We start from the raw sequence: 15,113 nt of genomic DNA, 5'->3' as shown, positions 1-15,113 counted from the left end.
TGGAATTCAAGCAATACTGAACGGTTATTTCGTTGAAATGTATCTTTCATTTTATTGGTATTTGCTGTAATAAGATATTACTGTATCACAAGCATTTAGTAGCTTTTGTTTTGATTAATATTATTCTAATCATTTCCCCCCCCCCAATAGCATAAACTCAACTTCAAGCACCTTAAATCATCTGTTTTCCAACATGACCTTTTAATTGATAAATTAATATTTAAGGTAAGAATTTTTAATAGTTTTTTTTTATTTTAATGTTTTATAATGTTATATATATGAATGTATTAAATCTTTTATGCATGCTTTATGTTCATTCAATATTTTATTATTTTTTTCAATGTAAAAAAAATCGATTATTGTATTAGTAACATTGTTCCTGATTATTATATTTCATATTTTCATGAGTTTTTTTTTCTTTCTATTTTTTTAACATTCTTTTTGATTTTTTCTTTTAGGATATACATCTGACAGCTTCAAATGATGATCAATATTTTGTATTTGAAGATTTACTGTATCAAGTATGAAAAATTATTTTACATTATGTCTTAGTGTTAAGGTGTTTCCTAGGTTACTATGCATACAAACATTTAGAATGAAAATTAAATGGCAGCAGTTACATTTATTCCATTTTAATAATAAATCTTTTTTTTTTTTTGTATTTGTATTTCAGGTACACAAGAAGTTTTTCTTTTAAACTTGATACATAGAAAATGTATAAGATATTTCTTTGCTTTAATGTTTGTGCTTTTATTTCAGTTTTGTAGCACATACTTTCTTAGCTGTTTAATATTGTATGAAACTGAAGACAGATACATTTTACTTATTCATTTGTAATAGGAAAGTCATTAAAGCTCTATTGTTTCTGAAACATAAGCGAAGTATGCTGTAAACAAGAGCTTACAGATGATTTATTAGCTTTATCTAGATAAATCTAAAAGTACAGAAAAGAAATATCATGATAGAAAATTTAACATAAATTAACATAATTTAACATATATATATATATATATATATATATATATATATATATATATATATATATATATATATCATTATTGTTTTTTCCATTAATTTTCTATGATTGTGTGTGATAGAAAAATGTTTGTTTATAAATTTTTGGATTATAATATTAAACAAATACAACATGTATAAACAGTGGCGCACGCAGGAATTTTGCAAGGGCAGGGTCAAAAGTCGAAAGCCTCATTCTCATATCATACCCCAATAAGCTGTAAAATATATTCACTTGATTTTATTGTTTCCCGAGAACGAAAAACCGTAAAAAATAAACTATTGAATAAATAATTAGCATTATGTGATGAAATATCTTCAATAGATAACCAGAAAGCAAAATAATTCATGTTTTTACTTTCCTCATAATTAAAAAGTGGATTCAAGTTCATAGAATCTCATTTTTATCAGTAATTACAAAACTAAAAACATAGTTATTACAGTGTATCAATTTATAATCGCCATTCTGCTTCTTATAGGCGATTCGTGATAGGAAAAATGCACAATATTAAAAAAAATATTTTAACATTAGGATTTTTTTTCATTTATTAGAATTGAAATTATTGTTAACTTTGTTTGAAATTATCCTACGTTAAAAATACATAGAATCGTACCGTATTTTCCTGCGTATAATCCGCGGATTATCTGCTAAAAAATTCAAAGTTTATGAGGTGCGGATTATACGCAGCCGCGTATTATCTGTGATTTTTTTTTCACTTAACACCAACGCATTGAACCTCAATATTTTTACAGTAGGATTCACCGATCGCGACCGTACGCCGACTGAATGTTGTTTATTTTACGAAGCATGCATGTTCTTCCTCGCTGCCTGCCTGTATGTTTGTTACTTTACGCTGCTTGAATGTTCCTCTTACGTGATTCAGGCCATGTAAAATAAGCAAGAATACAGTGAATTAGGAAGTAATTTGCACAAGATTAGACCGTTTGCTCCTTTGTCTTGACTCTTTGTTTTTCAAGTAATTAGCCTACTATAATCATGATTTCAAGAAGGAATCATTATATTTTAGATTATATTTCAGATTAATTTTGATTATGCCTTCAAAGTAATTACTTTTTCACGTTTTTAGTTTAGTTGCTCAAATGGTATGTTAAATTCAAACTTGATCTTTTTACATTGTATTATCCGCGGATTATACGAAGCTTTTTTTCCTTCAGGACGATTTTAGGACCTGCGGATTATAGGCCGCCCGCGGATAATATGCAGGAAAATGCGGTAATCAATCGGGGGGAAAAAAGCAAGACCTATGGGAGGGGTTTGGACCCCTTGAACCCCACCCTTGTGTGCGCCACTGTGTATAAAGGATTATTGAACAGTTCAATAGTGCTAAAATTTTTGAGTTGACAAAATTTATCATCAATGATACCTTTTCTTGATTGGAAAAGAAAATTGAAGAAATTGCAAACATTCCACGCTATCTAATTATAGTCATGAACTGCACCACAACAAATATAAATGGCAGGCTACTCTGCATTTTGGGAACCGAGTGTGTCAATTAAAGATGTGGAAATTTTTTGTGACATGATGGAAATTTTAATAAAGATGTAATGTTTCTTGTAGATACTGTTGGTGTTTTCAAGAGACTCCTCGGTCGCTTCTCATTTTGAGATGAGCACTGCCAATCCTTTCAAGGCTGTTTTACGAGGCTCTCATACTACTGTCACCTATCCACCAAATGGTGTAATACCTTTCCATGGCTTCTCCATGTATGGTGAGCTTTTAATTCAAAATACATTAATTTCTACTTATCTGTTATATAAGAGTATCTCATATTGAATGGGTCAAAAAGGAAGCTCAAATGAGGCAGTGAGAAGCAAAGGGATGTAAGTGCCGAAATTAAAAATTTGGAGATCCTCTCCTCTGTCTTGGGGCCAGAGATAGTACTAGTAACGCTGGTAGGTGCTACTCTACAGCATGATGAAGAAAAAGTTTCAATGAAAGCTTACCTTGCAACTTTAAACGTGTTTTACTCAACACTTGAAAATTTCCAATTACGTCCCTTTGCTTCTTGCTGCCTCAAATGTGACTGTTGTAATGTCTTAATTTTAATATATCAAGCTCATTGTGAAGCCACAGTTAACTAAATTTCTTTAGTATTTTCTTTTTACCCTTCTGGTGACAAGATTAATATCTATGATATTTTAGTTTGTACCATACTGATGGTGGAGTATACTTAGTTAATGATTCGAGAACTTCAGTTATCTGTACCTTCAGGTTTTTAGCATCCATTTCCCAAAGATTAACAGAAGTAAGTGCAGAAAAATAGAGTCACTAAAGTGTATGTCTTTAACAAAATTCCAAAGGAAAAAAGTCAAGAGGGGTTAGATCTGGTGATGTTGGTGGCCAACACAACAGTGATCTGTTTGAGCAATAGGATGCACTGTGGACCTGAAATTTCTTCACCCTCTGTTCTATGCAGTGATTCTTTATCAAATTTTGAACTAAAAGGTTTTTTCAGCAAGGATAAATGGTGATGGTTTGGCATATTCCAAAAGTCCACTTTCTTCCTTTTCTGCTGACAGGATGATGCCATTTTGAAGCCTCAGTAGCGATTTCAAAACCGAGAGATTTTTTGCTGTTGCTGTATAAAACTTGCATGAATGTAACTTCAGAATCAATTTGGTTTTGGCTAAAAAAAATTGACTGCAGAATTAGTACTTTGCCATTCTTTTTGTCCTATTCAATATGATGTAAAATTTTCATAATGTAATACACCCTATGTGTAAATGTATTAAAATGGATAAATAATGTAAAGAAACTGTTTACATGAATGAAAAGAGCAGATGGCGAGAATCTATGTTCGGAGGCAGTTTGATATGTGAGATAACATTTCTGATCAAAAAAAAGAAGTTATTATTGTAAAATTATTTTCATTAAAACCGACTTCCTTACATTTCATCGTTAACAATTAAATTATGAAAAACAAAGCAGAATATTTTTTAGTGATTCATTTTTCAATTTTTATGCTATATTTTTGCTTTGTGGTGGAATGACATTTTTGTTAACCACCAAACCTTATGACTTCTTAATACAAAACCAAATTTTTGTGAATTATATAAATAACTCGTATTTTTTCAACGGATGTGTACTTTTAAAGTACTGAAGTAACAGTAAGAAACTTAGTTTGAATAATTTTTCACACATTGGATTAAAGTAATTGAAGTTTATATGTTGCGGTGGAGTGACAAGAATTTTCTAAGCCCTTTTATTGCAACAAAGTGACCATATTTTAAATAAAATTAAAAATATATTGCATTTGGCAATAAGTTTTTGAATTCTGACCAATCTTCTAACATCATCAGAGCTTTTCTAAAATGTTCAATTTGGAAAACTCATGTGAAAGGTCTCACAGTCCCCACACCTCCATCCTTCCTCTGATGTTACCCATGTAGAATTCTAAGTCATTAAGGACTTGCCTTTAGACGTTTAGAACTTGTACCTTATGGTATTTACCTTTCTTTCACAGCAATAATCTGTAAGAACAGTATTTCTGAGCATTAAACTTGCCTTTTGTTTTATTAATTCAGTTTTTTCTTTAAATGGAAATTTCAAGTTTTTGCATCGTCTAAGCAAAATTGAAGATCCGGCTGGGGGGGGGGGGATAAAAATCACAGTTGATTCCGGTTAATAGGACGATTTTGGTCCTAATAACTGGCTAGTTTGATTGAGCGAACAGGACCTGCCTTGCTTGACTAACCATGTGTATACACAAAACATTTTAATGCCATTATAATTATTGTGAGCCTCACATGTATGGTGAGGGTACAAAAAAGAAAAATTCTTGTTTACTAAACATTTTCTGTTAAAAATTAGTTCAAATACAGCGAAGAATCTTTTTACACGCTTCCAAATCATATGGTATTAGTTACGTTTGTACTTTGTATGGAGAGCATGCAAAGAAGAAAAAAAATGCAGTTTATGAAAATTTTTCAGTTAAAAAAAAATTAAAATTAGGCAAAGAATCTTTTTACACGCTTCCAAATCATATGGTATTAGTTACATTTGTACTTTGTATGGAGAGCATGCAAAGAAGAAAAAAAGTGCAGTTTATGAAAATTTTTCAGTTGAAAAAAATTAAAATTAGGCGAAGAATCTTTTTACACTCATTCAACAGCATGTAACATTGCTTCCAGTCAGTACGATTCAATTTAATAACTAGAAGTAACTAAAAATGTGAGAGTGAAAAAAAAAGTGTTAAAAAGTACTAACCAGCCATTAAAAATTTCAATGAAATAAAGTTACAAAAAAAAAGAAGAAGAAATTTACATATTTTTTAAGGTGCTAACTAAACTGAAGATATTTGAAATTTTGCTGAATTATTTTAGCCTACTGGAACAGTGCCGCCATGCAACAGGAGTTTCATTACCATTTTTACTTTCTTCTATATCTAATGTATAGAAGAAAGTATTGGATTTGTGCAAATTTTCGAATTTTGAATGATTCAAACGTTTTGAGGTGTGCTGAGTCCATTTCGACCATTTTTGGAAAATGTCTGTGTGTGACCAGTTTTTTGTGGCTGCTCTATAGCTAAAACTACCGCATGAAATCAAACGAAATTTGGTACACATATGTGCCCCTATGTGAATTTGTGCCCATTGGTTTTTGGCACGAATTCCTCCAAAAGGAGTGGAGCAATGGGATATTTTTTTGAGTTATGTGTGCCTGCTATTCCCCAAAAAGTAACTGGCGGAATCAGACAAAATTTGGTTCATATGTTGCCCCTAACAGATACAGGTGCTGATTCAATTTTGGTGTCAATAGCTCAAACAGGGGTTGAGCTATAGAACGTTTTTTGTTTTCAATTGTGACTGCTATATCTCAAGAAATAATGAACGGAATTAAACAAATTTATCGACAAGTAGCCCTTAGAAGGTATAAGAGCTGATTCTATTTTGGCGTCAACAACTGAAAAGGGGGGTGGCGTAATTGAACGTTCTTTGTTTTCCATTGTGAGTGCCATATCTTAAGAAGTAATGCTACATTTTGAATGAAATTCGGAATGAATGTCAATCCAAATGTAAACAGGCGTTGGTTCAATTTTGGTGCCAATTGCTCCATGGGGGGGGGGGGCTGATTATTTTTTTGTGTGAATAAAAATAGCTTTATAATTGAAACAATAATAAACTGTCGTCTGCGTAATTCGCATGATTTTAATTGTTGGAAAACTACAAGAAAATCGTGATGATTTAAACTTTTTAATTGTTGCCATCTTTTGTTTGTTAACAAATAAATCTTTGTAATTATTTTAAGCAAGGCTTTTAAAATAATTATCAATTTTCATTCTTTGCTTTGTTTTTGAGATAAATCGGGAATTGGCATGGTCGATAAGTTTTGGTGTGTGTAATTTTGTGTTTACTGGGAATATTGCTACCTCGTCAAGCATGGGGAGGGATTATAATTATACGAAAGATATAGAAGAAAGTTTCGTGATGGCCACAACCTACTAGTTTCCTGTTGATATTGCTGAGTTTAATTGAAAGTTACAAGGAACCAATATTAATTTTTATTGCACTAACTATTAAATTTGTTGACCCACTTAAAACTTGGTTCAAGCAGGCAATTTCTAGATTTTTTTCCTATTTGTTTTCATGTTCCTTGGTCCAATTAAGCGAATTTTTGGTCCCAATAAGTGAATAATATTAGGCTTGTGTAATCGGATTTGTTTTGGTTCCTTAAAATTTTGTCTGAAAAAGCAGCTGGTCAGATTATCCTGTGGTCCAATTAAGCAGATTCCACTGTATCTTGTTGTGCCTTTGTTTGCCCTTCACTAATGGGAATCCTGGCTACTCCCATAGTCCAAAAGAAACATTAAAGTGTGAACTTGTTCATTTTTACTTATTTTGATGTTTTATTGTTTTGTATTTTAAATATACTCATCAGTTACTTATTCCTTTGATTACTTACTTTGAAAATGGGTTGTTTTAAATAAGTCATTTACCTACTTTCCTGCGTACTTTGAAAAAAAAAAGCTTTGTAAAATCTGCAGTTAATATGATATAAAAATAATGTTTGAATTTAACATACAATTTGAGCAACTAAACTAAAAACGTGAAAAGGTAATTACTTTGAAGGAATAATTAAAATTAATCTGAAATATAATCTAAAATATAATGATTCCTTCTTGAAATCATGATTATAGTAGGCTAATTACTTGAAAAACAAAGAGTCAAGACAAAGGAGCAAACGGTCTAATCTTGTGCAAATTACTTCCTAATTCACTGTATTCTTGCTTATTTTACATGGCCTGAATCACGTAAGAGGAACATTCAAGCAACGTAAAGTAACAAACATACAGGCAGGCAGCAAGAAAGAACATGCAAGCTTTGTAAAATGAACAAGGCGTCCAGTCTATATCAATGAATCCTACTGTAAATATTAAGGTTCAATGTGTTGGTGTTAAGGGAAAAAAAATCACAGATAATCCACGGCAGCGTAAAATCTGCACCTAATAAACTTTGCCTTTTTAGCTTACTTTCCCAGTAAAAGTCGGAGAAAGACGATAAAAAGCATGAAAGAAGGCTTAATGCATCTTGGAAATATTACAAAAAACCAAAAAAAGGTCAAAAATATAAAAATAATTAAATAAATATCGAAAAATTAAAAATTGGAAAGTACTGTATTGAGATGGGGAAATATGTCTGTCGGTCTGTCTGGTTGTCCCCCCCCCCCCCCCCTAATAACTTTTGAGTGAATCGTCCGATTTGAACAAATTTTTTTTTGTTGGAAAGATCTCTGCAAGGACACCTCATTCCTATATTTCATTTTTTTGATTTGAACTATTTTTTGTTCAATTTTGAACAGGTCAAAAAAACTTAACATTAGCGCCTATGGGGAAATTCAAAGCAATTCCGAACCGTGAGACGAATTTGCTTCAAACTTTGTAGGAAAAAGCTTTTGGTGAAAAACTTGTATATAAAATATCTATCTTTTTGATTTGAACAATTTTCCGTTCAACTTTGAACGGTTCAAATCCTTTAACATTAGCGCCTACGGGGAAACTGAAAGTCAGATTCCGTACTTGAAGGCGGATTTACTTCAAATTTTGTTGGAAATAGCTCTTGACGACAAACTCCAGACTCCGACTCCAAGAATTTAGGGGCACCTTACTCCGACTCTAACTCTTGTGCCCTATAATTAGTTGGACTCTGACTCCCCGACTTCGACTTTGACTTCGTAGCTTTGGCAAAAATTTATGCACGGAGGACAAATGACTGATTCTGAATCTTGGATATTCAACTCCACTCCTTTATCCCAAAATGAGATTGACTGACTCCACAGCTATGGTTTTAACCTTGAAATAATTATTGTTAATATGACTTGTTTTTATTTTCACGCTAAAGTTTTAATTTAGGTATTCAGTTTTCGGCGGATAAACTTGAAGTCATTTATGTTTCTACATAAAGATATGCGCAGACGATTTTTTTTTTTTTATTTTGACAGTGAAAATTATTTCTTTAAGTTGACATTTTACTGTTTTTATTTATTTTGGTAAGTGCATTAATTCATTTAAAAAATTATTTTTGGCAGCAGGGGAAAAAAAGAAATGATTTTTTTTTTGATATGATGTATTTATTTTAATGAGCTTATTAATTTTAATTATTTTTTTCATTTTGAAAGCTGTTAAAGAATTTTTTTTTACTGGAAAAATGTTTATTAGCTGCTTTTTTTAAAAGGTGCTACTATTTTATTTGTTTATTTATTTATTTTTATGCATCTAATTTTTTAGATGAGTGAGGAAAATTTTATTCCTCAAAATCAGCTTAAAATATTAAAAAAAATATGTTAGAAACAATTTGCGATTTTAGCTATTTTTGAGAATATTGATCAGGTACTAGAAAGTAGTATGGGTGTACGGGAAAGTAGGCTCGTTTAGTTCTAGGCGGAACTTCTTGTTTAACAGATAATCCCACGGATTATATGCAGAAAATATGGTATGTTATTATTATCATTGACTTTTCATTGACAGCTCAAAAATCTTAGATTTTAATCAACAAATAGAGCTTGTGAACTCACTTCTATTGTCAAAGCATTTTAAGAGTTGACTGTGTATAAATCTGTATGTTAAAAAGTGCAATGTTTCAGAACATTGATGTTTTTTGGTCAATATATTGATACTATCCATTTTTTAATTTTGAAAATCAATGTTTTGTCATTGATATCACATCTCTACAGAGTTCCTATAAACTAATAAGTATTTTTTCCTATGAGGAAAAATCTATGTACACTCAAAGTATAGCATGAAAACTACTTTAATATGATTTTTTTTTAAATTAAGATTTAACAAGTTTTATAGAATTTAACTTGCCCTGTACTATATACAATGAAGTAGCCAATTATGGTATGCATGTTGCACATCTAATAATGGGCCAGATGTAAAATATCAATAAATTTAGGAACATGTTTTTTTTTTTTTACAGTTTACCGTTATTTTGTTTTATTTATTGCTATATTAAACATATGAAAATTGTTGCCAGAGTAAATATTCCTTGTTTTTTGAGGTATAAATTTGTTACTTCTAGTATTGTATGTGTTTTCATTTCTTTTCAGTGGCTCCTTTGTGCTATATCTATGAAGATCCCATTACCTTGTATCACGTTTTCCGTGAATTATACGTTAGATACTTTTTTAGGTTGCATAGCCTTTCATCGCATCCACAGGTCTGTGTTATTAAAAATCATCTTTTAAATTGGATTTTCTGGTAAAATATTTATATTTAGAAAACTAAATAACATTACTTATAATTAGTTAGAGACCTGATCATAATCATGCCTCAAGCCAAAAAAGTGGAACCACATTGAAACATACTTTTAAAGTATTGGCGAATTATTTGGGGGGGGGGGGAGAGATATACTCTTGTTTAAAATGCTTGGATGGGGGAGCTGAAACTCTGGTTATGAAAGTGTTTCCTGGGAGAACTTATTAAATTCAATTATACTCATTATAGAAATATTTCTCATGAAATGTCATGGGAATTCACAAAAATTCATGCACGGCAAGCAGTCAAAATGAAAATTCTTGGATTTTTTTGTCAAGTGTCTGCATGGTAATTTTTTTTATTTTGTTAATGAGTTTTCAGAAGAAAGAGATAATTAAGAAAGTGGCTTGATAGTTGAGACTTGGACAGTGGGTACTTAGGACTCTATCATACACCGTATCACACACCCGTATCCATATTGAGTAGGGTCTGGTGGGGTAAAGTGGACATAAAATCGTAGGTTTTCAAATTAGGTGGATAATAAATACAATAAATTCTTTAAACACTTCAACTTTTTTTGTTGTTATTTTGCATTGCATTATTCAAGAACACGGTACATTGAATTTTAGGAAGAAAAATATTGATTTTAGTAATTTTATAGCACATTCTTTTCCCTATGTTTTTATGACCACTTTACCCCATGGGGTGGGGGAAAGTGGTCATAGCATGGGGTAAAGTGGTCATAGTTAAAAATAGATGCAAAACCGTTACAAATAACCCTAATACTTGTAAATTTTGGTTGTTTTTGTAATTACAAGTATATTCACTAGCACATGTGTGTACACACGAATATTTACGTATCGTGTTATACACGAGTAAACACGTTCCTATATGAGTAGATACATGTGTACATCAGATACATGCATGCACGTGCCTACTCAAGTATATACGTGTATATACGAGTATATAAGCATGTATACGTAATTACCTACAGGATTGTATACGTGTCTACACGAGTACATACGTGTCACGTGTATATACGTTTCACGTATATATACTACACGAGTATATACGCGTATAAACGAACATCATATGCACGTATGCACTTGCATCTCGAGAACTTACGTGCATAATTGAGTATATACGTATATAGTAGATGTATATGCGCATTTATAAGTGTACATACATACATATACTGGTATACACGACTTAATTTGTGGATATATCCAGTGAGTCTTTGTACGTGTCTACTCACGGAAATATAATATGGAAGCTCGAGAATATATACTTGTAAACACGATAATATACCTGTAGAGACGTATATACGTACATTTACGTGTACACACCAGTACATGTATGTATACACTAGAATATACGCTTATATACTTGTCAGCCTACAGTGTGAATGTAAGCTCTTGGGCAAAAATCAAAGTGCCGTGAGAGGGGAGGATAGGAAGCAAAGAATCAAAAGGAAGTTATAATCACTGACGCGCTACATGCACACAAAGCTAGAAACTAATGGATGCAGAACAGGGCACAAATTTGTTGCACAAAGATGATTTTACTTAACATTTTAGTTTTTAAAAAATATTTAGAGCAGTTGTTAAAAGTTACCGCCTGTAGTTGCTCTAATTCACCGCATCGCAAAAAAGGCGCAGCGGCTGATGAAAGTTTTTCAAAAGTCTCGTTATTGCAACAGTGAGTGATCTGTGAATGCAAGAATGCGATGCATGTATTACAGCTGCAGGCCGCAAATTTCATCAATCGCTTTAAAAACTTTCTTAAGACCTAAAATGTTCTGTACAATTGTCTTTGTGTAATAAATTTGTGACCTTTTTTTGCATCCATTAGTTTCTGGCTTTGCGTGCATGTAGCGCGTCAGCATTGTGTTTGTGACCATATGTTCCTTATGATTCTTGCTTCTTATCCTCCCCTCTATCACTTTTTAATGATTTGTTCAAGAGTTTAAACTCGCCCTGTATGCTTGTATTTCTTATGCTTGTGTGTAAGTGTCTACCTGAGTATATAAGTGCTCATATGTATACGAGTATAAGCGAGCATATACGTGTATAGTAGAATATATAGCTATATGGATAAAAAAAAAATACTTGCAAACTACCCACATACGTATTTATTTGTGCATATGTGTGAATACGTCTATGTACGTGCCTACACGAGCATATATGCGTATATATATACGCATATACTCATATATTTAACCCCGTTTACTGTAAAAACAATACATATTAAGTAAAATTAATATTTAATTTGTGTCTGCCTTCTACTTAAAGATTAAGTGACATTAGAAGAACAATATTCGTTAAGCCTAATATTATGACCACTTTACCCCATCTTACTTAAATTGTTATAAAAAAATATCTGAAATAGATTCAGCTAACTGCTAATCAGTAAGAGTTCTTGAGACATGTAGGAAGCTTCCTGTGCAGTCAATCTCTTTATAATTCTAACAAACAAAATTTCCCACGTAAGTTAAAAGAGGTGTTTAGATTTTAAAATGTTTCATATTCACCCAAAATATTTTTTTTTCTTCAAATAAAAATTTGCCAGTTGTGAAATTTTGTATTCAAAATGTAGTTTCTAACCGCCCTACTCTAAAATAAAATTTTCACATTCATTCGAACATTTATTTCCAAGCTATAGCCAGTTATTCGACGTGTGACCACTTTACCCCATTGACCACTTTCCCCTACCAGACCCTATCAAATCTCCAATGTACACAGAAATATTTATTACGTTTTTTTCATGCCCTTGAATGAATAAACATAGTTCCCCTTTGATGCAGAAAATCTTGTATTTTACTAACTTGCATCATTTTTCAGTTCTAGATGTTCTTATTCATCGAGTCATTTTTTAACCAGGTAAAAGAAAAAAAAATGCATTATGATGCTCACAGGAATTTATTCAAAAGAACAAGTCCCTTCTATTGCTTTTACCGGATGCAGAGCCCAATTTCCCAATAGGCAGAGTAGGCACGGCAGCAAATTTTGCTTCAATCTCATTTTTTAAACATTTTTTGCTTTATTTGGAAAGCATTTACAGAGGTTTAGTTTCTCCCTTCCATGTGCAGGTTTTCTTTTCTAAAAGAAAATAAAAGAAAAAGAAGAAAACACAATGATTTGAACAAAAAAGAAAAAAAAAATGATCTCCATGGTTTATTCCTTCCAAAATGTCTAGACTCTTTTTGATGCAAGGGCACCTTCTTTTTTGTTCATATATATAATATTACAAAATAAAATTTATATGATTGTACTGCTTTTTATTCATTTTGGAAGGAGCGTTTTTGTTCTGACTTGTGAAAATAAACAATCTTCAACACAATGCCATTTTGGAAATGCATTGCTTAAAAAGTAGTGTGAAACTTTAAAAAAAAACTTTTTTAAAGGAGAAATAAAGTAATAGAACGAGTTTACGATCATCAGAAATGCATATTTTACAAAATCAAATAAGAGATTTGTCTGTGTTTACACTCGCAGACTTACTAAACTCAGTTTTCGAAATTACGATCTTCGTAACGAATTTGAGGCCTTGATTGCGATTTTTGCTTCTATTCTAAAACAAGAACATTAAGATTTTGCTTCTTTTACTGCAACCTTATTACATTCAGTACATGATGAATTTTCAAGCGATAAATTATAGGGGTTTTGCCAACTTAAGGTGCAAAATCCTTTCTTTCGAAAAAAAATGGCGTCCACATGCAATTTATTACTACTAGAAAATTATGACAGGTTTTATTAATTAATATCTCATTCTTCATTAACATCAACTCTTATTTACTTATTTCTTTTCTGTACTCTAAAATTAATACTACTAAAAACAATTATTTTGGCTAATTTTTCAAAAAAATCTCGATTACAACCCCCCCCCCCCCCTTTTGAAATTAACAAGTTTTGTTTTGAAAATGGGGGGGGGGGGCACTTTCAGGGATTTTACGGAATTTATTTCAATATTGAAAAGACAAAGTAAGTGAACCAAATGATTTGAAATTATAGTGTTTTTTATTGCTCAGTTAATTTTGTGCGGCTACTTTGTAAACAAAAAAGTGAACTAAATTCTGTTTTTGTCAATTTAAATGCCGTTGTCACTGTATTTTGAAAGTGTTTAAAATCGAATGCAAAATTTCAGACACACAAATACTAAAAGGCAGAATATAATTGTAAAAAATAGTTTTTGAAATCATCACGCTTTTGAAACGAACTAAAAGGAATAAAAAAAAAACTCTAAGCCTTGTGTAGATTTAAAGCCCATAGAGATTCTGCATGCCTTTCAAATTGCTTGAAAAGTTTTTGATTGTGAATTTTATTAGCAATCAAAATACTTGCAATATTTAAAAGGGAAAAATAAAGCTATCAGTGATTTTGCATTTTGAATACATTGTGAATTTACTACTAACAGAATCAAAATTTTGATTATAATATATAAAGTTGAAATATTTCACGAGTCTTAAATTTTCTTTTTTTCAACAGGTTCGTGAAAATTACAGCCTCGTGAAAATAAATGCTTTTCAGTATTTAAATTGACATTGTATGAATCACTTAAGTGGAGAGGGCGGCAGATTTCAAATATGCCTATGGGCGGCATGAAGCTAAATTTGGCCCTGACCGGATGTCCTTAAATACAATACTCACTACAGTAAACCCTCGTTTTACGTGGAAGTTATGTTCCTCACAATTGCCGCGTAAATTGAAACCGCGTAATATTGAGACTTAATAGTAGTGTTAAAATAGGAGTTAGGTTCCGTAGATAAAAAAACTCCTTCATTCTAGTGATGACTAATTGTATAATAAGTTTAATATATACTTATATCAATTTTTATGCATAACATGCACAAAGAAAACATAAATTAATTTCGTGTTCTGTTTATAAAGAGGAGCTGGCAATGATAGTCTTTCGACAGTCTTTAAGAATTTTTCTCTGTAATTCTTTGCTGAGCATTAACACATCCATAACCACTTTCGTCATTTCCATGCTAGAATCTTCCTTCACTAACAAATCAGAAAGATCATTTCTATTTTCTAGGAATGGCTCAAAATTTTCAATGTGAACGTTTTTGGTTGTGTGTCACCGGTGTCGGTATCCTCGTTGGTTTTGGAATCCCTTGTCACTTCTAAAAGCTCTTCTTCCAGTGAGTTCTGAACTGTGAGTTTAATAACTTTACTTCTGGAAAGAGCTTTGGAACCAAATGCTTAAAATGTCTCCGGTGGCCCAAGCTTGATTATTAGCACGAAAAAATGCAGTTTAATACATGTAATCTGCAATCTTTAGGAGTTTGGATTTTGAAAGAGAGGAAAATTTTATCCGTTTGCATTGCTGCATCTGCATAAAATTGAAACTCATCCGCGTAAAATAAAATAATGGTGTCAAATC

The 15,113-nt window shown here is 31.6% G+C and overlaps 1 protein-coding gene across 1 annotated transcript in view; it reads left to right on the top strand.

The window, feature by feature from the left end:
* LOC129227491 (TBC1 domain family member 19-like) overlaps positions 1-15,113 on the top strand; it is a 52,842-nt gene that overhangs the window by 21,985 nt on the left and 15,744 nt on the right. The window contains exons 11-14 of the mRNA XM_054862064.1: positions 151-225; positions 459-521; positions 2,594-2,744; positions 9,581-9,690. Of these exons, the coding sequence (XP_054718039.1) occupies positions 151-225; positions 459-521; positions 2,594-2,744; positions 9,581-9,690 (399 nt within the window). The remainder of the gene's footprint in view (positions 1-150; positions 226-458; positions 522-2,593; positions 2,745-9,580; positions 9,691-15,113) is intronic.

The sequence above is a fragment of the Uloborus diversus genome, chromosome 8 (genome assembly GCF_026930045.1).
Source record: "Uloborus diversus isolate 005 chromosome 8, Udiv.v.3.1, whole genome shotgun sequence".
NCBI classification, from domain to species: Eukaryota; Metazoa; Arthropoda; class Arachnida; order Araneae; family Uloboridae; genus Uloborus; species Uloborus diversus.
This window is presented reverse-complemented; position numbering and strand designations above follow the sequence as displayed.